Raw genomic sequence first — 23,672 nt, forward strand, 5'->3', positions numbered from 1 at the left:
TATACATTTTATTAGCTCATCTGATTTTTTTCGGGAAAAAAAATGATGAGTTATTGTCATCACTTGATCAGGTCGGTGTTGCCTGGTTAAGTTTTATGTTTATGTCAGCCTTTCTCTTAAACTATCAAAGCTATTGCTTTGAAACTTGGAACACTTGTTAACCATCATAAGCTGACCCTGTACAGCAAGACACGTAACTGCATCATGCTTTTTGCAAGATTTATGGCCCCTTTTGTACTTAGAAAATATCGGATTTCTTGGTTAAGTTTTATGTTTAGGTAAAGTTTTCTCCTAATCTTTCAAAGCTATTGCTTTGAAACTTGCAACACAGTCACTTGTTCACCATCATAAGCTGACCCTACACATCAAAAACATAACTCCATCCTGCTTTTTGCAAGAATTACTGCCCCAATTGTACTTAAAAAATCAGTTTTCTTGGTTAAGTTTTATGTTTAGGCCAGCTTTTCTCCTAAACTATCAAAGCTATTGCTTTAAAACTTGCAACACTTGTTCACCATCATAAGCTGACTTTGTACAGCAAGAAACATAACTCCGTCCTGTTTTTTGCAAGATTTATGGCCCCTTTTGGACTTAGAAAATATCAGATTTCTTGGTTAAGTTTTATGTGTAGGTCAACTTTTCTCTTAAACTATCAGAGCTATTGCTTTTAAACTTGCAACACTTGTTCACCATCATAGGCTGACCCTGTACAGCAAGAAACATAACTCCATCCTGCATTTTGCAATAATTATTGTCCCTTTTGGACTTAGAAAATCAGTTTTCTTGGTTGAGTATTATGTTTAAGTCAGCTTTTCTCATAAACTATCAAAGCTATTGCTTTAAAACTTGCAACAGTTTTTCACCATCATAAGCAAACGCTGTACATCAAGAAACATAACTCTATCCTGCTTTTTGAAAGAATTATTGCCCCTATTGTACTTAAAAAATCAGTTTTCTTGGTTAAGTTTTATGTTTAGGTCAGCTTTTCTCCTAAACTATCAAAGCTATCGCTTTAAAACTTGCAACACTTGTTCACCATCATAAGCTGACTTTGTACAGCAAGAAACATAACTCGATCCTGCTTTTTGCAAGATTTATGGCCCCTTTTGGACTTAGAAAATATCAGATTTCTTGGTTAAGTTTTATGTGTAGGTCAACTTTTCTCTTAAACTATCACAGCTATTGCTTTTAAACTTGCAACACTTGTTCACCATCATAGGCTGACCCTGTACAGCAAGAAACATAACTCTATCCTGCTTTTTGCAATAATTATTGCCCCTTTTGGACTTAGAAAATCAGTTTAGAAAATCAGTTTTCTTGGTTGAGTATTATGTTTAAGTCAGCTTTTCTCGTAAACTATCAAAGCTATTGCTTTAAAACTTGCAACAGTTTTTCACCATCATAAGCAAACGCTGTACATCAAGAAACATTACTCTTTCCTGCTTTTTGCAAGAATGATGGCCCTTTTTAGACTTAGTAAATCATGGGTAAGACAGTATTTCTATTATACAAAAAAACCTGATGAGCGTCAGCATCCGCAAGGCGGTGCTCTTCTTTAACCACATAATAGGCCATTAATACGACTGTGAGAAGTTTCATTAGAATCTACATAGTAGAAAAACTCCATTCGCGAAAATGGTATGAAATTTATCATTTTCCCCATGGACTCCCATTATGAAAAAATGTGAAAGGTCTAAATTTTTCAAGTCAGTATAACAATAAATTAAGCACACAGCCCCATCTATTTATATGCTGAATTTGCCAAGTATATTCTAAAAATTTGAAAAATCGATTCTTATCGAATTCTACATTATAGACTGAAAAAAAAATCTGCCCAAACGTGCAGAACTACCTTAATAATGATATTTTCCTTTTTATTTCATCGCTCCTAAACCAATACATACTTTACATTGGCTGGTTTGTAATAAAGTGCTCTTTTCATTATCTAAAGTCATAAAACTGAGTTCATGGACCAGTTGCAAATCTCCAGCATCTGTTTTGGTTGATCCTGTGTACAGTTTTCAAAACAGCAAATGGGAATCTTGGATTCTGAGACTAGTTTCCAAACTTAAGTTTACAACCTGGGAGACTGATAAATCACAGTCTAAATAATGTAGAATAATTGCAGGATTTTAGCTGTTCTCCGAGACTAACCTCAGTATTCATTCCTGATGATTTATAATTTACAAATGCTCTTACTAAATTTAAAAACCTACATATTTTAACATAAATTTGTAAACACACTACTTTAATGGGCGTACATTATTCATGTTTTTAAATGTGAATTTGTACTGTTTTCTTTTTCAGGCCAAAAGACCATGTGTTATTCAAGCGTAAGTCATTAGAAGAAACATTACAAGACATTGAAAAAGCAAGATTAGAAGCAGAGGCAAAGAAAAAGAAAAAATGAAAGCTGTAGAGATTTATGTTGATGATTAAAGACTATTTACAGCTCTTGTCTGCCAGGTTAATGTTTTATGGAAGTGGTTGTAACGGTTAAGGAACATCTGAAAAAAAGTTTGAAAATAAAACACTCAGTAGTTTGCAAATAGTGTTCTGCGGACCTCTAGAGAGCTTATGAATTCATTTCAGAATATTATGCGACCAGCGTTACATTGCACAAAGACAAACCGATAGAAGTGTTCTTATTTTTATGAACTGCAATTAAACATAGAATGAAAGTTAAGTGTTACTCTTTCTTGTTCTCAAACCCCACCCACTAAAGCTCCTTGCATGTATACATGTACATCTGTCCATACTTAGTGGTGATTAAGCCCATCCAATCCAAACCCCTTGCATCCTTGCAAAACTCTTTTCCACATTAGTTACTGTTAAAGTTTTGATGCAAAGAAGAAGCATTTTTCATTGTTTTCAGCTAGACTATTCAATAGTCTAGCTATTCTACTCACCCTGGCGTCGGCGTCACACCTTGGTGAAGTTTTGAATGCAAGTATACATGGCTACTAGTATCATATAAAGGCATATAGCTTTGAAACGTATCTTTTTCGTCTTCTAGGTCAATTACCAATCTCACTGGGTCAAGTCCCATAACTCTGACATGCATTTTGGCCAAATTTTGCCCCCGTTTGGACTTGGAAAATCCTGGTTAATGTTTTACATGCAAGTTACTATCTCCAAAACTAACGCAGATAGTTTTTCACGTTTGACTGTACATATTCAAGTTTAGATATGCATAGCAGGTGATACTAAATAAAAGGTCAAAGCTTTGGCCTCTGGAAGCAGACAGTTTGTCTTGAGTCATTCATGTTGCTTTTGATGGGAGAAGTTGTCAGTTACCTGTGGGAAATGAGGTAATAGAGGTCCAGAATCATGGAAAATTTGCTAGTCTAATTTTACATACCTGAAGTGCAGTTGAAAAAAATAGCATTAACTCTATATCATGCAAACAAGTAAGACTTAAATAATTCCCTATTTAGCTTCATAAAATGGCAAAAAAAACTGAAACTGATTTAGAACAAATACAGAAATTTGCAGTGCTAAAACAGTGAAATTAAAACATTTATCTTCAATCAGTTTATATGTTGGTTGCAAATGTGAAACAATAACTACACTATTTGCTGTCATTTTTTCGTAGCGTTTTTTTGAGTTACGACTTTATTGACTCTTTAAATACTGATGAAACCTGATTTTATTGCACTTGATAGTTGTTGAATGTGAGAACAGATTTATCCCCTAGTTAGCGATAACACACAATTTAATATTCTTATCTTTCTATATTGAACTCTTTATTGTATGACAATAGGTTAGTGTGAATGTCAATAACATAACTGGCTACCAGGAATATTTGTATGTAATTTATCAGCAAGACATTAATCTTTTCCCTGTTGGATTTCAACAGTGGTCCATTATTCAGTTTGGGCTAAACCACTTATTTTTAACCCTTATCATGCTAAATCCTGCCTTTGCGACCAGTGTAGATCATGATCAGTCTGCACATCCGTGCAGTCTGGTCATGATCTGCACTGTTCACCATTCAGTCAGTATGCTTTTTGTGTGCACCCCCCATTTTACAGTTAATGGAACTGTCCAAATTTAAAGACGGGAAAGTTCATTATAGAAATTTAGCAGGGTAACGGTTAAGGCATGTAAGACAGATACAAATTTCTTATTGATTTCTACTTACAGATATAATCTATGTATCAATATTGGCCACACATTGATGTTTCCTTTTATAAGTCTCTTAAAGGCATGGAGTGCAGTCTTTGTAATGTAAAGTGGTTGTATTTGTCTGTCTGAATGCAGAGACAGATTTGTATGAACAATAGCTGGGAGACTTGGTTACATTAATCATGTGCAGACATTGAATGGAATATTTCCTTTTCAAGTTCATAAGCTTTCAGTTTAAGACATTGATTTGCATGTACAGATTGGTAGAAGACTGTTGCTGAAAATCTCTTAGAAGATTATAACAGTGAAAAATGATGAATTGTGAACAAAACTTTGTAGTACTGAACTTTTATAATAAAAAAAAATGAACCACACCAGGAGAAAACCTACATAGTGCGTTTGCGACCAGTCTAGTCAGGTTCCATGTTGTTCACTTTCAAAGACTATTGCAGTTGGAGAAACTGTTAGCGAACAGCATGGATCCTGACCAGACTGCATGGAAGCGCAGGCCGGTTTGGATCCACGCTGGTCGCAAAGCCACTATGTTGGTTTTCTCATGGTGCGGCTCAAATGCGGTCTATACTCATTCAATTTTTCACAGTACAGAAGGGAAATTCTTGTTCTTACTTTCTGTTACTACTGTGTTTGAGAATATTTAAATTATTCCACGTGCCTGTCAGAAAATAAATCCCATTTTGATATGTTGGTTCAAACAAAGTGTTATTTCACTAGATTGTAATCTGGAGTATTATTTATCACTTTGACAAATTGCTGGTCTTAAGGGATGAAGCCTTAAAACAATAATCCCCATAAAACCTTAAATTCCTCTTCTTTAAAATGATTGATAATGAGCAACTCTCTTATTCTTGGAGGTATCCAGGTAAATTCCTCTCAACAATATCTACGCAAAGATGAATATTAAAATCACCGTCCACAACTCATACAATTCGGTCTTTGTTACTGTTTATGCTAAAAGATAAAATTGCAATTAAGTTGATTCAAAAATAATGAAATAATTTTAGACCTTCGACAGATTTTTTAAAGAAAATTCAATTGTTGGATTGGTATATTGTCTAGCTACATAAAATGATAAGATTAAAAACTGAACGTCAGTCCAGGTAATAAAGTATGTTGTGCCCTGGAATGAGTCTGTTTTTTTCCTAAAATGTGACATAACCAGCCTATATGCGAACGTTCGTAACGTCACCTAACACGGGCCCTTATCTGTCAACATTTAATACGTCACCTGACAAGGACCCTTATCCGTCAACGTTCATAACGTCACCTGACACGGGCCATTATCCGTCAACGTTCTTAACATCACCTGACACGGCCCCCTATATGTCGACCTTAATAACATCACCGTGTTCCTAACGTCACCTGACACGAGCCTCTATATGCCGACGTTCATAATATCACTGTGTTCATAACGTCATCTGATACGAGCCCCTATATGTCGACGTTCATAACATCACCATGTTCATAACGTCACCTGACACGGGCCTATATCCGTCAACGTTCATAACGTCACCTGACACAGGCCTTTATCCGTCAAAGTTCATAATGTCACCTGACATGGGTCCCAATCTGTCAACGTTCATAACGTCACCTAACATGGGCCCCTATAACTCAACATTCATAACATCACCGTGTTCATAACGTCACCTGGCGAGGGCCCCTATCCGTCAACGTTCATAATGACACCTGACACAGTCCCCTATCCGTCAATGTTCATAACGTCATCTGAAACAGGCCCATATTTGTCACCGTGTTCATAGCGTCACCTGACAATGGCTCCTATCTGTCAACGTTTATAACGTCACCTGACACGCGCCCCTATCCATCAAAGTCCGAAAATTAGGCTTGAGAACGGCAAAGATTATATTTTCCATAATTAGCTGTCAAATTTATGAAAAAAATCTATAAGGTATTGTCGTCACTTGATCGTCAGCACCGGCATCGGCATTGGTTAAATTTTTAATGGGTCTACCTTTTCTCAAACATCATAAAAGCTACTGCTTTGAAACTTTGCAAACTTCTTTATCATTATTATATAGATATCTATGTTGGCCAAGAATTATAATTCTTGATATGCATTTTGTCAGAATTTTGGCCCTTTATGTACTAAGAAAATTTGAGTTTCTTGGTTAAGTTTTTTGTTTAGGTCCGTCTTTCCTCAAAAACTACAATCTTAAGCTAAAGCTTTGAAACTTTGCACAATTGTTTATCATCATTAGTTGACTGTGTAGGCCAAGAACCATTATCAACTCTAATTTACATTTTGTCAAAATTAAGGCCTTAAAAATTGAGGTTGTTTTGGTTAAAAGTTTTAACTCTAACCTGCATTTTGTCAGAATTATAGCCCTTATTATACTTAGAAATTTGGAACTATAACTCTTTTCTAACACACTGACCAGGACTTGCAGACGAGTAATGGCACCCATAGGTGGTGCTGTTGTTTTGCTTTTGCAAACTAACAGTTTAAATTTGTCTAAGCTATTAGTAGCTCATGAATAAATATCCGTGCAAAGTTTCGCTACAATCTGTTGTAATATATGAATCCTAGAGCAAAAAAAAGAAATAACCTTTTAAATTGTAAGTTTCAGACTTACAATAACAATGATGGATACGGGCCCAGGGCTCTTTTTTGTTGTTGTTGGTACTGCGACGATCTTTACAGTCACCATTTTTTGACGACATTTTTGTTGGGAAAATGAAATTTATTCATAAAAAAGGTAAAGTATCCACAGGATGAAACGCGATTAAATTTCAAGAGGGGGCCTCCGTGGCCGAGTGGTTAAGGTCGCTGACTTCAAATCACTTGCCCCTCATCGATGTGGGTTCGAGCCTCACTCGGGGCGTTGAATTCTTCATGTGAGGAAGCCATCCAGCTGGCTTACGGAAGGTCGGTGGTTCTACCCAGGTGCCCGCTCGTGATGAAATAATGCACGGAGGGGCACCTGGGGTCTTCCTCCACCATCAAAGCTGGAAAGTCGCCATATGACCTAAAAATGTGTCGGTGCGACGTTAAACCCAACCAAAAAAAATTTCAAGATGTTAAACACCCAAGCTGGAGATCATGACAATCTGACTAAAGTACTTGATCTTCTAAACGAAGATCTGAGAACGACCCATTCACATTCGTCTTCTGTATATTTTGGATTTCCAGTATTGCTATTTTTATTTTATCCAATCAGACGACTTGTTCGAATGTCAAAGAGTAAGAAAAATGTGCAGTCATTCCAGGGCCCGAACCCGGGACCCCTCGCTTACAAAGCAAGTGGCCTACCGACTGAGCTAACCGGCTATCTGATACATTATGACATAAGAATTGTAAATATCAAAAGTCAATGCTACAGGTAGATTTGCAAGATGTTGTAAGTTAGGCTCTGATTGGCTAGCGAAAGGGTCGTCAGAACGAGGCAATGAATAGGTCGTTCTCAGATCCTATGCGTAGCGTAATAGGATATGTACTTTAGTCAGATTGGAGATCATGACAAATGGCGTGATTTGCGAGTTTTATACTCTGGTACTTTCAAAACGATACTATCTAAAATAAAAGAAACACAAATCTGGTTCCGATTTAATAAATAACTACACGAAGTATCCTTTCTGTAGCAAACTCATGAATAATAAATAATAGCTTTTAGTTTTAACATTAAGAACAAAAATGATATCCTATGTGGTACTTAGGTGATACGATCTAAATTTCAAATTTCAAAAACTCGAAGACGAAGATATGTTGTAAGTTGTACAAGTGGACGTTGCATAAGAACGTTGTGATGAAAGAACGACTTTAAAAAATTAATTTGATATCACAGCGTTTCATGCGGTTTTTTTTTTTGGCCGTTCCTTTCATGAACAAAAAAAAATTGTGCAGAAAATATCATATAGTTCCACTGATAGTCCCTTTAAAAGTGCTGACACTCCTTTAGATTTTTACAACATTTCCAAAAGCTGGGTCGCACGTAGATCTTAATGTAATCCTGAATTTGAAACACAAACATTAAAGCTAAAACTCCAGTATGGATAAAAACTCCAGTATGGATAAAAACTCCAGTATGGATAAAAAAAACATTAACTAAAGTAATCTGCTTTCAAAAGATTATAAAGGAATTAAAATTTCTATTAACTAAAGAAAATAATAAAGTCAAAGGATATTGACTCTCGTTACAAAAAAGTAAATATTAGGTAAATTATACAATAAAAATAAATAAAGGAACAGCGGAAGTGTCACAAAGATATACTGTAATAATAAATATCCTGAAATTGAACTATGTAAAGCGAACTAGTCACAGATTATTTTTTTATATAAAATTATAGTTGAATTTTGATAAACCCAATTTTTCATGTTTTCAGTGGTGTATTTGTAGCTTTTATTGGTATGGACGCGGATTGATAAGAGTGATTAATAATTGGAAATTTAAAGGAAAGTTAACTTAGATTAAGAGAAAGATGTACTCAGTACTGCGAAGCTCCTAAAAATATGCGCCAGCCATATTTAAAATGATAAAACTCATTTAAAGGCCTTCTCACAAACAAGCTGTGATGTCGTGGTTGTAGGAGACGTTTCACACGTAAAGACATGAAAAAATGTTAGTTTTACTTATCTGATCAAAAAAGGTTTCTTTCATTCGTGAACACAAAATTAACATTTTTATCCGCGGCTGTGTTTCTCAGGGCAAATATACAGTCGAAAATATTCAGATGGTACGTAGAAACAAACGAATATATATCCTTCCACATTTCACAATTTTGCATCACTTTGTAGCGACAAAATTAACATTTCTTTCATATTTACGTACATTTCATACCGGTTTCACGAAACTTGATTTTAGAAAAGTTCACCAAGTCTAGTTCCAGTGCGCAAGGATTTAGTGATTGATCTGTAGCCGACTTTTGTCTGATCGGACCACTGACATTTTTATGCCTCTTCAACATTGACTGCTGGTACAGTTTTATGGTTCATGCTGCGACTAGTTCTGCCTACACCAGTTTCTTTCACAGGCTTTGAATTTTTACCATCGGGTTGTTTCTTTGAAGAAACCGAACTATTTATAGACTCACTACTCGATTCGAGAGCTCCTTCTATTTTACCCCCGTGGCCAATGTTTTGAGAAAGCTTTCTAGGGTTTTGTTTTGGGGGTTGTTTGCTTTTTCCCGCGTTTATAACTTCTTCTGTGTTTTGCCTGGTCATTGTTGCACTTTTCCCGCGAGTTTTTCTTCCTTTAGCGTCCATTTCGTCAATGGCGTGTTCAGAATTTGCGGGCGTTATTGGTTTGTCAAGAGGCGGAAGTGACGCGTTATCACATATTTCCACGACAGCTGTATCTCTATAAGACGGCGTGCACTGATACTGATATTTGACATACAGTTTTCTTAAGTCAGTTCTCCAGCTGGACTTTGGCAGTAAGATATCATTCTCTACTTCAGATCTTCGCGTAAATGCAGATTTTGAACGGATATGTCGTCTGGGAGCACCCTGTTGCACTTCTCCAGCCTCGTGCATTGGGGACATGTTAAACAGAAATTCGGGGTTGTTTCGTATATCATTTGCGCTCGTGCATCTGATTAGTTTCTTATCATTCTTTTCATATGGGGGAATTTCTACCGTCGGGTCACGACGCTTTGATCTCCGGGGAATGTCGTAACTATACACCGTCGGCGTCCGCCGGTATGAATATTCGCTTGTCGTTAAAATGCTGGATTTAGAACTTCTGTGTGACAATACTGATGAACGTGGGCGGCCGAAAGACCTTCTGGAACTTCGGACAGAAAAACTGTCACCATCGAAATCCCCTGATTTCAGATCCATTGGAATGTTCGCTTCTATACCATTTGTGTCACTTAGAATGTCCGGATTCTCAAGAAGTTTAGCACATCTTCTTTTATTCAGACGATGTGCCTCCTGTAATGGCGTGAATCCGTCATTATTCATCTTATCAAAGTGAATTTCGTATTTAACATACATCTGTGCGATAAGTCTTGTAATGGTGGCATTGCCGGCCCGCACAGCATAATGTAAAGCCGTATTTCCTTGCTTATCGCCCTCGTTTAGATTGAAATCTATTGCCTTTAAATAAACACGCACTAAGTCCACTCGTTCATAAATTACTGCGTAATGAAATGCATTCAGTCCATATTTGTCCTTTAAAAACAATGTGGCGCCATTTTCTATCAGCAGACGACATATACCAACGCCCCATGCTGCCGGTTCTATAAATGCACATAGCATAAGAGCAGTCCGCCTTTCCCCGTCTCTCTGATCTAAATTGACACCATGGTCAACGAGGAATCGAACCTGTTGAAAATATCCATTCTTTATAACATCCAATAAAGACATAGGCTCGGTGTTTCTTGGGTTCCTCATTTTCGAATTTCTGGTAAATCTCGTGCGTCCGATGATGTCTATTTCATATACACGTCTTGTCGTTTCTTTTCATCGTTTCTGCGCAGATTCTCTACAGCTGCAATATAAACATCTTGATTAAGCAAAGCATAGAAATTTTGGTGTATCGAATAATTAATAAATCTCTCGTTAAAATATATCTTTATTGTCTCACACTGAAATTAATCTAACATGAAGCAATAAATAAACAATAAAGCAGAAATGAGTCGTAACATGAGAAAACCAACATAGTGCATTTGCGACCTGCATGGATCCAGACCAGCCTGCGCATCCGCGCAGTCTTGTCAGGACCGGTGGTTCTACCCAGGTGCCCGCTAGTGATGAAATAATGCATGGAGGGGCACCTGGGGTCTTCCTCCACCATCAAAGCTGGAAAGTCGCCATATGACCTATTATTGTGTCGATGCGACGTTAAATCCAACAAAAAAAGGATCCTCAAAACCTTTTGCAATTAGAGAAACCGTTAGCGAACGGTATGGTATGGACCCGGACCAGACTGCGCGGGTGGGTAGGCTGGTCTGGATCAATGATAGTCGCAAATGCACTATGTTGGTTTTCTCGTGGTGTCGCTCAAATATTTTAGTGGCAGAAGTTTCGAGAGTTTCTTGTGAAATTTTATTCTTTCCACCTGCCCTGTGGTTAATGTGAACACGTCTTACCCGAATATTGCCATTTATAATATTTCTCGATGTCCCATCTCCGAAACTTAGTCCCAAAATATTTTTCTTATAGTGTTTTGAAAGAAGAATTAAATATATTTGATAATATATCGATATATGACAAAACTTTAACACTGAATTAAGCGAAAATAAACACTTCAAAGATTACACATGTATAACATAAAGATTGTTTTTTGAAGTTTTTCTTTTTAATCTGAATATTTTTACGTTGAAAGTAATGAGATTATTTGGCAAATTTAAAGGATTATTTTTAATCTATTTTGATCATGGCGAAAATCAAAATACCCTGAAAATAGGTCGTGGATTGCTTATAAGGCATATTTTGATAAAAGAATGATAAATGTATTTGGTTAAGATTAAATTATAGCAAGTGATCGAATATGTATTGAACGATCAATTTACAAGTAATTTTACTATCCTTGAATGGAAGATTATACTGTGAAAATAATTGTGATCTTATAACGAACATTGACATATTAAAAGAGAGAGAGAGAGAGAGAGAGAGAGAGAGAGAGAGAGAGAGAGAAAATTATTTAGCCTGTCAAAATATGGCATTTTGTGAATTCAGCGGTCAATCCCAAATATATATCAAAATGCTTTGACTGAATATTAGTTTTTATGTTATTATTTCTTCTATTGATCTACCGAATATCTGAAGACCATTTTCATATTATGTGTTCAGAAGCAATTTCCGAAACTGATCTTAAAATAAAGAAACAATGAAACAATATTCAAATTGCGATACAATTACGCTCATAAAAGCACGAGCATTTTCCTCTTTGTTATATTTTGAAACAAGCAAAATAGGAACTCACCCTTTATGAACTCCCCACTGAATTATTGAATACTTTATATTCATTATTACTTAACAATTTCATAAGTCTCACACATACAAAGACATTCAATATAAGCTGAAGTAACCTAAACCAAGTTATTACCAATTTTGAAATCCAATCCTTCTAACTGTGACTAAATCTCCAACGCAAATGATTTCCCTGTTCAGTTAAATTACATTTTTGTACATTCAATATTTGTTCAAGGTTTCAATAGGCATTATATCACTACTGTATTTCACCTAGGATATATCTACTTTTAGATATACATCGGGCATACACAACTATAAATACTACTTCAAACGGCTTCAACTTTTAAAATGAACGTGTTTCAGAACAAATATGTGTCAACAGTATCATGCTCGTATTTTATCTTATCTTACTTTTAAGGGTATATTTTTAAATAAAATAAATACGCATAGAACTATTTCACATGTTTTCTCCCTTAAAGTCATACATAAACAGTTATAAACTTGATTTTTTATGGCTTACTGATTTGAAACCATCATTAATTCTGCGCTTTCCCTTTTAAGCTAAATATAACGTTTTGTAAAAGTTACTGATTTGATAATATTTTATTTGCTATTTACAACAAAATATATTGCATACTTAGAAAAAAGCAAAATCTTATATCAGCTATGATGTTAAGTTTGACAAGTTTATTTCATTTCTTTGAGAAGATAGCGACCCATGAGGAATAGTTAGACATGTATACAATTCATGTTATATGAAAGAAACCCACAAGCCATCATTTCTCACAATATCAACAAATAATTCAGAAATCATTATTTACTATAACAACACATGTTCTTGTTATTGAGATAAACGTGTTTACAATTTAAGGCTTACTTTATTTCTTTCTCTTTTCTCCCGTTTTGTTACTTGGCAACGTATAATCTGTTATCACATAAAATAATTTTTATTTACCTGGTTGTGTCTACTATTCCAAATTCCAGTGGCATGTGTGCTTTAAATCCATCTTTAACTTTTAATAAATGTAAGTAACATGTTTAATATGCTAGATCAATGTAGAAAATCTTGTAACGTTATTTTGAGCGTGCAAGTTTAAACCAGCAGACGACTTTCTCAATAGGTTTATATCAATAAAGAATTAATACCTATTTGCAAGTGATCAAATTTGTACAGAGAGCTACAAGATTTTATTTTCTATTAAAATACTTTGCCGAAATCGTTTGAAGTATTAACCCAATAAATGTCAAATTTTATCCAAAACATTAAGTGAACTTTAATGTTATAACTTGAAGATAATTATGAAGATCCTTTTTTTCTTTTCAGGTTTGAATAAAAGTACAGAGGTACAAATAAATTACCTTATTATTATTCATATGTTCCAGTGTTTTATTAAATTAGTAGCCATGATTTAATCAATTACTGTCTTCCGTTTACAAATAAGTCTCGGAAAAAAATCCTTCAAGTAAGATCAATATGCTCTGAGTTCTTATTTCGCACAATTGGGCAAAACTAATTACAAACTCGTCTATTTACCTGTTATAATAACCCGCTTCTATAAAAGTTACAAAGGACTCTTGGTATTTTATCAATTTTCCTGTCAATATATTATTGAATATTTTCTTTCGGTCACAAAATTCAATTGTGTTGGTAAATGTATGTGTAAATAAGCTTTTCGATCAGGAGTCAACGTATGTTTGTTTACTGTTTATTTGTGCCTCATCACTTACGTATATCATACATGTACGTATATGCGAATCAATCAAGGTAACAACAGAAGTCGCCAACACGCATATCATGCATAGAACAGAACAGAACATACACTTTATTCGATTTGTACAGAGTACACCATTAGTATATTAACAAAAAATGCTTTAGCTAATACAGTCATCACGTGATACATTGCATCTAACATGTGAGTTAGTTTTTTTAGATATGTACATCATAATTAAGAAAATTACCAATAGAGGGTACACAAGACAAATCTAAACAAATATTTACTTTCAAGAGTACCACCAGTTACGTATATTTTAGAAGTGTAATTTTGCGTGTATTTTAACAGACGAAGCAATTAAGGTAACACAAGGAAATCGCCAGTCATTGTTTGGCTTTAAATAGACAACATTTTATGTATATGATTTACAGTTATTTCATAAATCCAGGAATAAACTTTTGAAGAAGATACAACGCCTATGCACTGAATACCATATTAAACATGACTGATTAAAAAAAAAACAAAAAAAAAAACAAACAACAAAACATCTGGCTGATATTGGACAATTGCTGCTAAACACACGTAATATGAAGTTCGATATTGACGACATACGTAACAACAATAAAAAGTCGTAATTGTATTATTCATATATCTTTTATATCGGACAGGCATCGGGCATATCGAAGCATCTATCCGATATAGACATAATTATTCGGGAAAGTATATATAGACCACAGGCTAGGTGGTATAAGACATTCCGCTTTCCTGCAAATTAAATAAATCTTTGGCTCGATAACCTTTTTATTACAAGTGAGAATTTTCCGTTTACAATATATCGAGCACTCTACGACACATCCTCTAATCAAAATATTGTTAATAGAGAACAAAATTATTATTTTCATAAAGTAAAGATCTGTTACAGTTTGGAACATAGAGAACTAAAAGTGCCTGGTACTTTATAATATAAAGGTAAAGGTAAAGGTCTTGTTTATTATAGTGTCACCCCTATTGAAAGGACCAGCCAATTTGGCTTATGAGACACCTTTATTGTTCGTACCAATTACCTCCCAACTCCTACCACTATGCCAGGCGTCAGGCGGATAGAAGTCGGTAACCATTCATTTCAACTAGCTCGCCCTTTTCGGAACGAGTCCCATGACAAACATCGAACCTTCAACCTCCCGATATCGAGGCGGACGCCTTAACCACTGGGCCACGGTGACCGGACATATATAGGACATTTCAAGATAGCATAGTTCTCAATCTTCTAGACACCTGGAGCGCAGAATGGACGAACACTACTTTGAACGTCTTCCATGGCTACACACACCTACATTTGGCAAAATGCTGCTGTAAGCCTACGGGGTAAAACCACTAATGTATTTTATATCGATAATCGTACACGTGTAAGTACATATACTAAGCGAGCTTATGGCCCAACGATTTTGAGATACTCTGCAATTATGTTGTCCATTGTTTTCTTGTTTAGAGCAAAGCAATTATTTTATCCCTGGACCATACACCGCTTTTCATGGAATTGCACTCTGAACGTAACTCCTATGAGCTATACCGAATAAGAATAAGCTGACTGTGACAATAAGATGCAAATCAGTCCGGTACAACCCAGAGCCAATGCTACATTTTCAGATAAAAGGTCAAATAGCCTAACTTCGTGTTCGCCACTTTGTGAGGATGCGTCATTTAATCTCAACTAGATCAAAGGTCAAGATCATACTTCAAAGAGGTCAAAGTTCATATAGCTTTATTTCTTGCGGGTTAAATGATTTTCAAATAACTACAATGGTAATACGTTGAAAATAATACATGACATGTCATCAGGTCTGTTTACCTTATAATAGAGTTGTGGCAATGACTTATGGCTATATTAAAGGTCAATGTTACAACTGGAAGTCAAAGGTCAACTCGCTTTATTTCACACTGTGATAAATGTTCACTATCAGAATATGACAAGAATCATGCACGATCCAGGTCACTATATCTAAGTTCAAGGTCACACTTTGAGGTCAAAAGTCAAATAGCCTGATTTTGTGTCAGCTTCTCATCTTCTAAACTGCAGTAAGGATTTTTATAGAAATAGTTGTTAACCCTGTAAAGAAGACTTTCAGAAAGCAAACGTCTTGTTACTGTGTCCAATGTCAAGGTCACACTTTGAGGTCAAATGATCACAACATTTTACCTCGCCTGTATCAATGCGGCGTCTAGGGGTATTAATCTTCCAGTGATAGCTCTAGTTTATTTTAAAATTTCCATAATCCCGTAGACCAGTAGAAGACTTCTTTGTAAGATTTATGAAAAAAAAACTTGTATAGTTCATTTAAGAAGAAATGTGATTGTTTTCCTTAATTTACTACTGAAAGAATTTAAAGAAATATTTCAGCTACTAAAATGGTGACGAAACGCCGCAAAAATAAAAAGGAGTCATGGCATTGAGGGGGAAAATGTGTTAAATCTTCTAAACATTCAGTGCGAAACAACTTCTTCTAACAAATATGGTATTTTTTAATGACCACATTATATATCATTAAACAATCAGTTGCCATAATCGAAAATGTTGAACAAAGAATCGAAGAAATTGGAAAGTTTGTAAATAAGAAATGGTCATTAAATACGATAAACTTAAAACAAAATCTCTTTAAACGTACAATAATCTTTATAAACTGAACTTCTTACTCTTGAAAACGTCAGTCTTTGTAAATAACCTGCCCATGCAGGAGACGGTTATATAGTAGCAAATATTCCCATTAAACAAATTTACTTTTCTTTCTTTTATCCGGCTTGCATTGAAAGTGTTATTTATACTGCCCTTTAACGAGGTGTACATACTTGGATCATTCTTCTCCTGCAGTTCGGTGGCAAATAAAACCTTTTATCTCTAGAAATCATTTAAAATAATGATGATCGCTGAACTTAATATCAAGCGAGAGTTTTCATAACAAAATCAAAATAAAACAAGCGAAATCAATGTTTCTCCCGCCGTATGGTATAAAGGTTTCAGCTACATTATTCGTCTACAAAAACCGTTTTTAATTCACAAACGGATATCATTTTGTCTCGATATTTCCTTCCTTACTCAATTTATTTAGCTGAAACAACTTATTCATTTTTTTTTGTAAAAACACCTCATTTCTAACTGAAGTTATTGAATACAGAATTGCCGATGAACTTTGTGTTCTTCTCTTCAAACGTTTAATTTCATTTTTTTAACCTTGATATGAGCCGCGCCATGAGAAAACCAACATAGTGTATTTGCGACTAGCATTGATTCTGACCGGCCAGGATCCATGCTGTTCGCTAACGGTTTCTCCAATTGCAGTTGGCTTTGAAAGCGAACAGCATGGACCCTGACTGTGCGGATGTCGCGGTCAATTATGTTTTTTTTTTTTTTTAATATTTTGAACAAAATCATTTAAGCATCGCATTTTTTCTTTTTACGCCTAAACACTGGCGGATAACGACATGACATTGTAACAAACTTACATCTATAGATTTGGTTCGTCTTATTCTTGTCTTACACAAAATTGTTTTAACTTTGTTTGGGAGAAAGAACTTTAAGCTGTTACACTGTCAAATTATTTCAAGCAAGAAAAAGTAATGAATTAAATAGGGCCTACACTGTTCGGACATTCGTATTTCAGAAATTGTCTTTACGAAGGGAGGATACTGTTGTAAATATATCGGTTATTTCACAACAGAGTGAACAACTCTTATAATAAAATGTTTTTGGATCTTGGATATTTTCTTTCCCATTATTTGTACTATATGTAGAAATCTTAGTTGGCTAAATTAATTTCTCCGTACAATCAACCTCTATGCTGTTTTGCGCTGCATCTCTTTGCAATTCCTATAGATCTATATAGGCAACGGTTTCAAATTCCCTGCATGAAGTATGTGCAGTCATATCTTATGTAGCTCTAGTTTTCATTTACATTAGTATTTATGTATCGTGTTGAAGCTAAGAATAAGATTTATCATTCTTAATTTCATTATCATACGTTATTAATTATAGTAACAAATTTGCACTGAATTTAAAATTTATATGAGCAGCATGAGGCCGATATTAATAGCGTTCGTGTGAGCTGGTGTGCATATCGATATCAGGCACACTTCCGGACGTGCAAAAAATCCATATCACACATACTTCCGGTATTTGAGCGCCTGCTGTCCGGTAACGGTAGATCGATTGCACGTGAAAATGGCAACGTAATTAGCAACAAAGATGGCCGCAGAGCGTACGCTTGAGTCCTTAGCTAACAAACTTTTCTGCCTGGACAAATTAATTCAACCACGGTTTAACGAAGAAACTGATACCTACGTATTCGTTGGACAAATGAAACACCAAAAGGAAAACCAGAACTGAAAAGTGACATACAAAGGTGAGATCTAAAGGCGTGGCTGGAAAGTATCGACGAGCCAAGAGACTTGGATGAAATTCCACCAGAAGAAATTGAGAATTAAACATCCTGTTAGCAAGATTATTTTCAAACAAGAAGATGGATGGTGAAAATTAGGAGTCGAAAACCATTTACTGTTTACAAAGCATTCAGAGTAGAATCTAGCTAGACCTACTATTCATATACTGTAGCCTAGTCGTGACAGACAAAATCTATGACGGAAATATGATATGGCCCTCAAACACAGCAGAGTTTAATTTATAGTTCTAAGAGGAAGCTTTTGAAACAACACGGAAAGGGCGATAAATAGAAGAGATTAATACTGAGAGTTACAGTAGGGCCTCCCAGAACTGGCAAGAGGAGGTAAGAAAAATTATGTAGATCTACTCGTTGACAACCTTACTTCGTCACTTAATTTAAGATAGCAATAGCACTTACCTTCTTTTTTCAATCCACGGACTAATCTGTGAATGCCATATCGATTGTAAAACAAACATGCGTATCTGTAAACTTCTCACACCACGCCATATTTTCCTGTTTTATATGTCAAAACAGTCGATCCCTGACGTCACTCAATAAAGTGACGTAAACATTATTGAATACACATGTTACTGTTAGGATCACAGTTTCTGTAACATGTTTTTTCTTTATCAAAACTTAAAGTAAAATTAACAAAACATATGTTACACATACCCTACACCTCTACCCTTCTGGACCAGAATATAGAAAATCTATAAGTTCAAACTTAGGCAGTGTGTCCACTTTTGTCAATTACGGAAACAACACTGTGGCCCTGAGCTTTTTTTTTATTTATAAGACTTCTGTATATTTAGACACTTTGTTACATTAGTCTCTGTATGCTGGTCTTGTAAACTTATATATATTTTCATGTGCAGGTTCGAACCCTCCCAGATACCATTTCTTTTCTTAGATATTTTTAAAAAGATTTTAGCATAGTATAAATGGTTTTGTTATCGATATTATCTGCAATTACCTCTTTGAAAACAAAATCGATAGATCTCTGTTATAAGATTTTAAGAAATTAAAATGTAATATCAACATTATGTTTTTCTTCTTCAGATAATCCCCAGGCGCTCACTAATGCAGTGTGGTTAAACAACACCGTTCATTTTGGACTTAGAAGTCGTCAGGAGCATATGACGATGCTTTCGGGCAATGTTGAGCTACATCAAACTTCATCCGGAGACGAGTAGGCCTACCTGCCCTTCATTGAGAGGCTAATTAAGACTAAAATGGCGTGTCAAACGATTCTAGAGCCGATATACCTAAGACGTTCGCACAACCTGGTGTGTCAAGAGGCTCAAGCCGAGTGACCGCGTAAAAAGTTACCCGAGAGCCGGATATTCGCATCTGCACCTAGAGCCAGTGATAGAATCGTTTTCTTGCATACCATATTCAACAGAGAAGAGTAAAAAATAAATTAAAACAAATGATTTTCTTATAGCACTTATTTCTCATAGTTGTGTATTAACAAAGCGCGGGGACTTTACGTCCGTAAACAGAAAGTACGTGATGACGTTACAGAGACGAAAACAACGTAAGAGTTCCGGTTTTGTTTTATCATCTGCAATGAAACGTTATGTTATTTCCTTAAAATAACGTTGTTTTTCTTTTAATCGAGAAATATGCCTGGTGTTTGATCATGGCTTTTTTATCTTTTTTTTTTTCATCGTCGACCATGTGTCAAATGCCGTTAAGCATAACCGAAAAGGTGCTACTCCCCAGACATTCCTATAGAATTAGTACCTTCAGAGTTTGTTTGATATCCCGAAAACTGTCATTGACAGTGATACTGAGGAGAGTGTCAACCGAGCCATATATCTGGCGATAGACTGGTCTAAGATTGATATCGGTTTATGCTCCTGTTTACAAGCACAGCTCATAAATTGGTATAGAACCATTCTGCGGCCACTCACTCCGTTGATGCTCCCGTAAAAGCCCGCGCCTTAGAAGAGACGATATACCATATACTCGACGTCAGAGGTTCTTTCATATCTATTTAAAGATTTTTTCCCCAAAATTCAGGAGCGCTGTTTGAAGATTTATTAAAAACCGATATTTTATGGACCATATATTAGAAGTTTGACATAAATTTTCTGTTGGCATCCTACAGCTAAGCCTGATACATTCTTCCTCTCGGACGATGTAGCTGTCTTCAAGCCGCTGCCATCGTGAGTGGTGCATTCACCTCTGCAACAGAGTATGCAACAATCGGCGTTTTGTTGTCACAGCTGCTGTATCAGAAAAATAAATTGTTTTCTTTAAGTAATTCTAATTAACATGTAAATTCTTATTACTGATATTAAATCCGGTATGTTCGAGTTCAAGTAGGAACTGTCTTAAGTCTGACGCAAACACTCGTACTTTTTCCAGCCAATTTACTTACGATGAATTCGTACTTTACGCAAATCATTATGCCATCTTAGGAACTTAGGTTGTCCATTTTGGTGTGTATTCTGGCTTCGGTAGTGTGTTTCTTAACTGTATGTTTAATGATTAAAATAGTTTGTGCTTCATTACTCATATGTATACATTAATACGAACCTTTTTTTTTCATGTGAAGTGCTGTATGGGTGATTGCCACTTTTGAATATGGTGACTTTCCAGCTAACAACTCATGTCTATCCATCCCAACGCGTCTGCGCAGTCTTTTTGTTTCACTACAAAAGCTGTAACAATTTTGAAATGATCGATTTTTGAAAGAGCTTCTCACATGTTAACGAGAGCAACCAACACAAATATTCCGTTGAATGTTTTTATCAGAAATTCATTTTTCCTTGCAAATGTATTTTTAATTTCAAATGTTTTCCTTATCCATTGTACCATCTTACTATTGCAGAGACGAGGACTGTTTATACTGTATTCCAGCTTTCAAATATATTTCAAACAAGATACAAGAAACTATATTTATAGGCGGTTATGAATTTAACAATAAACACTTTCCGATAAAAACAGTGTCAAACCAGGATAAAACAAACACTTGTTTGGATAAAATAGTTTCAAGCGTTTCAAAGAGAAATAACTCCTCCAGCCTTATTTAATCAACGACACTATCAACAACGCGATGAATAACTATAGATTTAATACACTTTAACCGAGGCGATCTGAGCGTACAAGTACTGAAAGTTTGAACACTGGCCACAACTACAAATCCATATGCTCATATGCCATTTTTAGAAGGCATGGTGAAGCAATGAACTTGTCCATCTTTCAATTAAGAGAGTACCGTTAAATTAGCTAATAAAGAGATGTGCAGGCTGATCATGATCTACACTGGCCGCAAAGGTAGAATCAGTCATGTCTAGCACGATAAAGGTTAACATAATTAATGGTTTGAAATATTAATTTGGTAAAATCAAGTTCATAGGTGGTGAAAGGATGATGAGTAGGTAATAGTAGCATCAAGGGCTTTTTGATTAGTTCCATCCACAACATGAAATTATCTTTATAAGGTAAAGTAGATAACATTATTTCCAAGTGAAATATTGTGTTTTTATTCTATTATTAAACACATATTGAGTTTCCTCTTCATAAAGGACCCACTTTATCATTTTTACGAACCACTCACCTGAATTCATTCTTGAATTCATCCAAACCTTAAGTTTTCAAATACACATTACCTTTTCAAATACACATTACAGCATACAACCGTGGGGAAAAGAATTGGTAAAAGTGTCAACAAGATAAATAAATTACCTTCGCTCGACATTCTGAGGCCCTTAAAATGAAAACACAGGGTCAGAATAAAGTGTATGCGTTTATAAAAGATAAAGATCGTTATTCTATTGATCCGTCCTCTGACATGTGCTTTATGAGTATCTTTGTATCCCATTTATCCACCCATTCGAATAAAATGTGCAAAATGTGCAGGTTTTCTTTTGAAGTTTTTACAATTTTGTCAATTTGTGTTTGCTTTTAAATACATTTATGATAGATCTATTATTCATTTTGCAAGGTAAAACATGTCGTTACTGTGGTTTACCAAACAGGGAATATAGAATGTATTTGAACAATGATGTCATTATGTTGTGGACATAGTGTGGATTTAATAAAATTCTGACGTCAGTTGATTGTTTACTTAAGTAAGTATTGAAACTTCTGTTTGGTTTTCACTCTCTCATTGTATGTTAAATTGATAACATTTTTAATATTAATTTAAAAGTACAAGCACATAAACAGCGCATTATCGAACTTGAGGATGTCTTTTATAGAAAATGCTTTTACATCGCCGAATTTGTTTTAAGGCTCGTCTCATTGTCATATCTGGTTATAGTAGTAAACGGTCATATCTGGTTATAGTAGTGAACGGTCATATCTGGTTATTGTAGTGAACGGTCATACCTGTTTATAGTAGTGAACGGTCATATCTGGTTATAGTAGTAAACGGTCATACCTGTTTATAGTAGTAAACGGTCATATCTGGGTATAGTTGTTAACGGTCATATCTGGTTATTGTAGTGAACGGTCATATCTGGTTATAGTAGTAAACGGTCATATCTGGTTATAGTAGTGAACGGTCATATCTAGGTATTGTAGTAAACGGTCATATCTGGTTATAGTAGTAAACGGTCATATCTGGGTATTGTAGTGAACGGTCATATCTGGTTATAGTAGTAAACGGTCATATCTGGTTATAGTAGTAAACGGTCATATCTGGTTATAGTAATGAACGGTCATATCTGGGTATAGTAGTGAACGGTCATATCTGGTTATAGTAGTTAACGGTCATATCTGGTTATTGTAGTGAACGGTCATATCTGGTTATAGTAGTAAACGGTCATATCTGGTTATAGTAGTAAACGGTCATATCTAGGTATTGTAGTAAACGGTCATATCTGGGTAGTAGTAGTAAACGGTCATATCTGGTTATACTAGTAAACGATAGTCTACTTAAGTATTTTAACTTCTGTATGTTTCCCCTTTACCATTGCTTGTGAAAAATGCTTATATTTCCGAAGTACAAGCATATAAAAGCCTTTATGTATTTAGCATAAGCTAGTTGTCGTTGCCTGTAGAAAATGTCTTAATATTCGGTTGAATTCTTTGAAGGCTCGCAGAATATGTTGCACAACGAAATACAATGCAACCTTTCTAGAGCAAAACAGTTATGGCAGACTAAAATGTGTTCGATGAAGAGGGGTGGTTTGTATAGAGGGCTGAATTTACTAAGAAGTCTATATGCACTATTGATAAATGGGAAAAAACTATTTTAGATGTCCTTTTCAGAAGTCTTAGGTCCTTGAAGTGAAGTTAACGTTAAAACAGGTTAGAGGTTATATGCTATTTATAATTATATTGTTTTGGATATAAAAGGAAACTGTATTGACTGTCGCTGTTTGGTCAAGATTTCATGTACATGTCGTTCAGATCTTTGAATAATTTGCTTACTTATTTTGGCAGTTATGCCAAATTCATGTCATATTACACACACTGTTGGTCTTTAATTTTATGTGAGTTTTTACATTTTATCAAAAACGTTTTAAGGTTTGTTAATGTACAACGCCA

The 23,672-nt window shown here is 35.2% G+C and overlaps 3 protein-coding genes across 13 annotated transcripts in view; 2 read left to right on the forward strand and 1 right to left on the reverse strand.

Annotated features, from left to right (window-relative positions):
* Nucleotides 1–2,681, forward strand: part of LOC123523841 (39S ribosomal protein L13, mitochondrial-like) — a 35,380-nt gene extending 32,699 nt beyond the window's left edge. The window contains exon 7 of the mRNA XM_045301561.2: nt 2,308–2,681. Coding sequence (XP_045157496.1) covers nt 2,308–2,410 — 103 coding nt within the window. The 3' untranslated portion in view covers nt 2,411–2,681. The remainder of the gene's footprint in view (nt 1–2,307) is intronic.
* A 5,018-nt stretch (nt 2,682–7,699) lies between these two features.
* On the reverse strand, nt 7,700–18,699 carry LOC123523837 (uncharacterized). Of its 11 annotated transcripts, none has more exons than XM_045301551.2 (3): nt 13,382–13,445; nt 12,978–13,035; nt 7,700–10,595 (listed from the first exon to the last, which is right to left on the reverse strand). In XM_045301551.2, the coding sequence occupies exon 3, from the start codon at nt 10,496–10,498 to the stop codon at nt 9,053–9,055; it is 1,446 nt and encodes a 481-aa protein (XP_045157486.2). In that variant the 5' UTR covers nt 10,499–10,595; nt 12,978–13,035; nt 13,382–13,445; the 3' UTR covers nt 7,700–9,052. The 11 variants fall into 11 exon arrangements, with proteins under 11 accessions (XP_045157486.2, XP_045157490.2, XP_045157485.2 ...); XM_045301555.2 differs by having other exon boundaries at nt 7,700–10,589; nt 13,382–13,399; XM_045301550.2 differs by lacking the exons at nt 12,978–13,035; nt 13,382–13,445 and adding an exon at nt 18,585–18,699.
* A 3,411-nt stretch (nt 18,700–22,110) lies between these two features.
* The window catches only part of LOC123523836 (uncharacterized), a 58,782-nt gene continuing 57,220 nt past the window's right edge, over nt 22,111–23,672 (forward strand). Inside the window, exon 1 of the mRNA XM_045301546.2 lies at nt 22,111–22,249. The gene's annotated coding sequence lies outside the window, so the exon portion shown is untranslated. The remainder of the gene's footprint in view (nt 22,250–23,672) is intronic.

Source organism: Mercenaria mercenaria, chromosome 3 (assembly GCF_021730395.1).
Source record: "Mercenaria mercenaria strain notata chromosome 3, MADL_Memer_1, whole genome shotgun sequence".
Taxonomy (NCBI): domain Eukaryota; kingdom Metazoa; phylum Mollusca; class Bivalvia; order Venerida; family Veneridae; genus Mercenaria; species Mercenaria mercenaria.

Excerpts from the sequence above, each read along its gene's own strand:
- LOC123523837 (XM_045301550.2), bottom strand. The coding sequence starts at position 10,498 with ATGAGGAACCCAAGAAACACCGAGCCTATGTCTTTATTGGATGTTATA.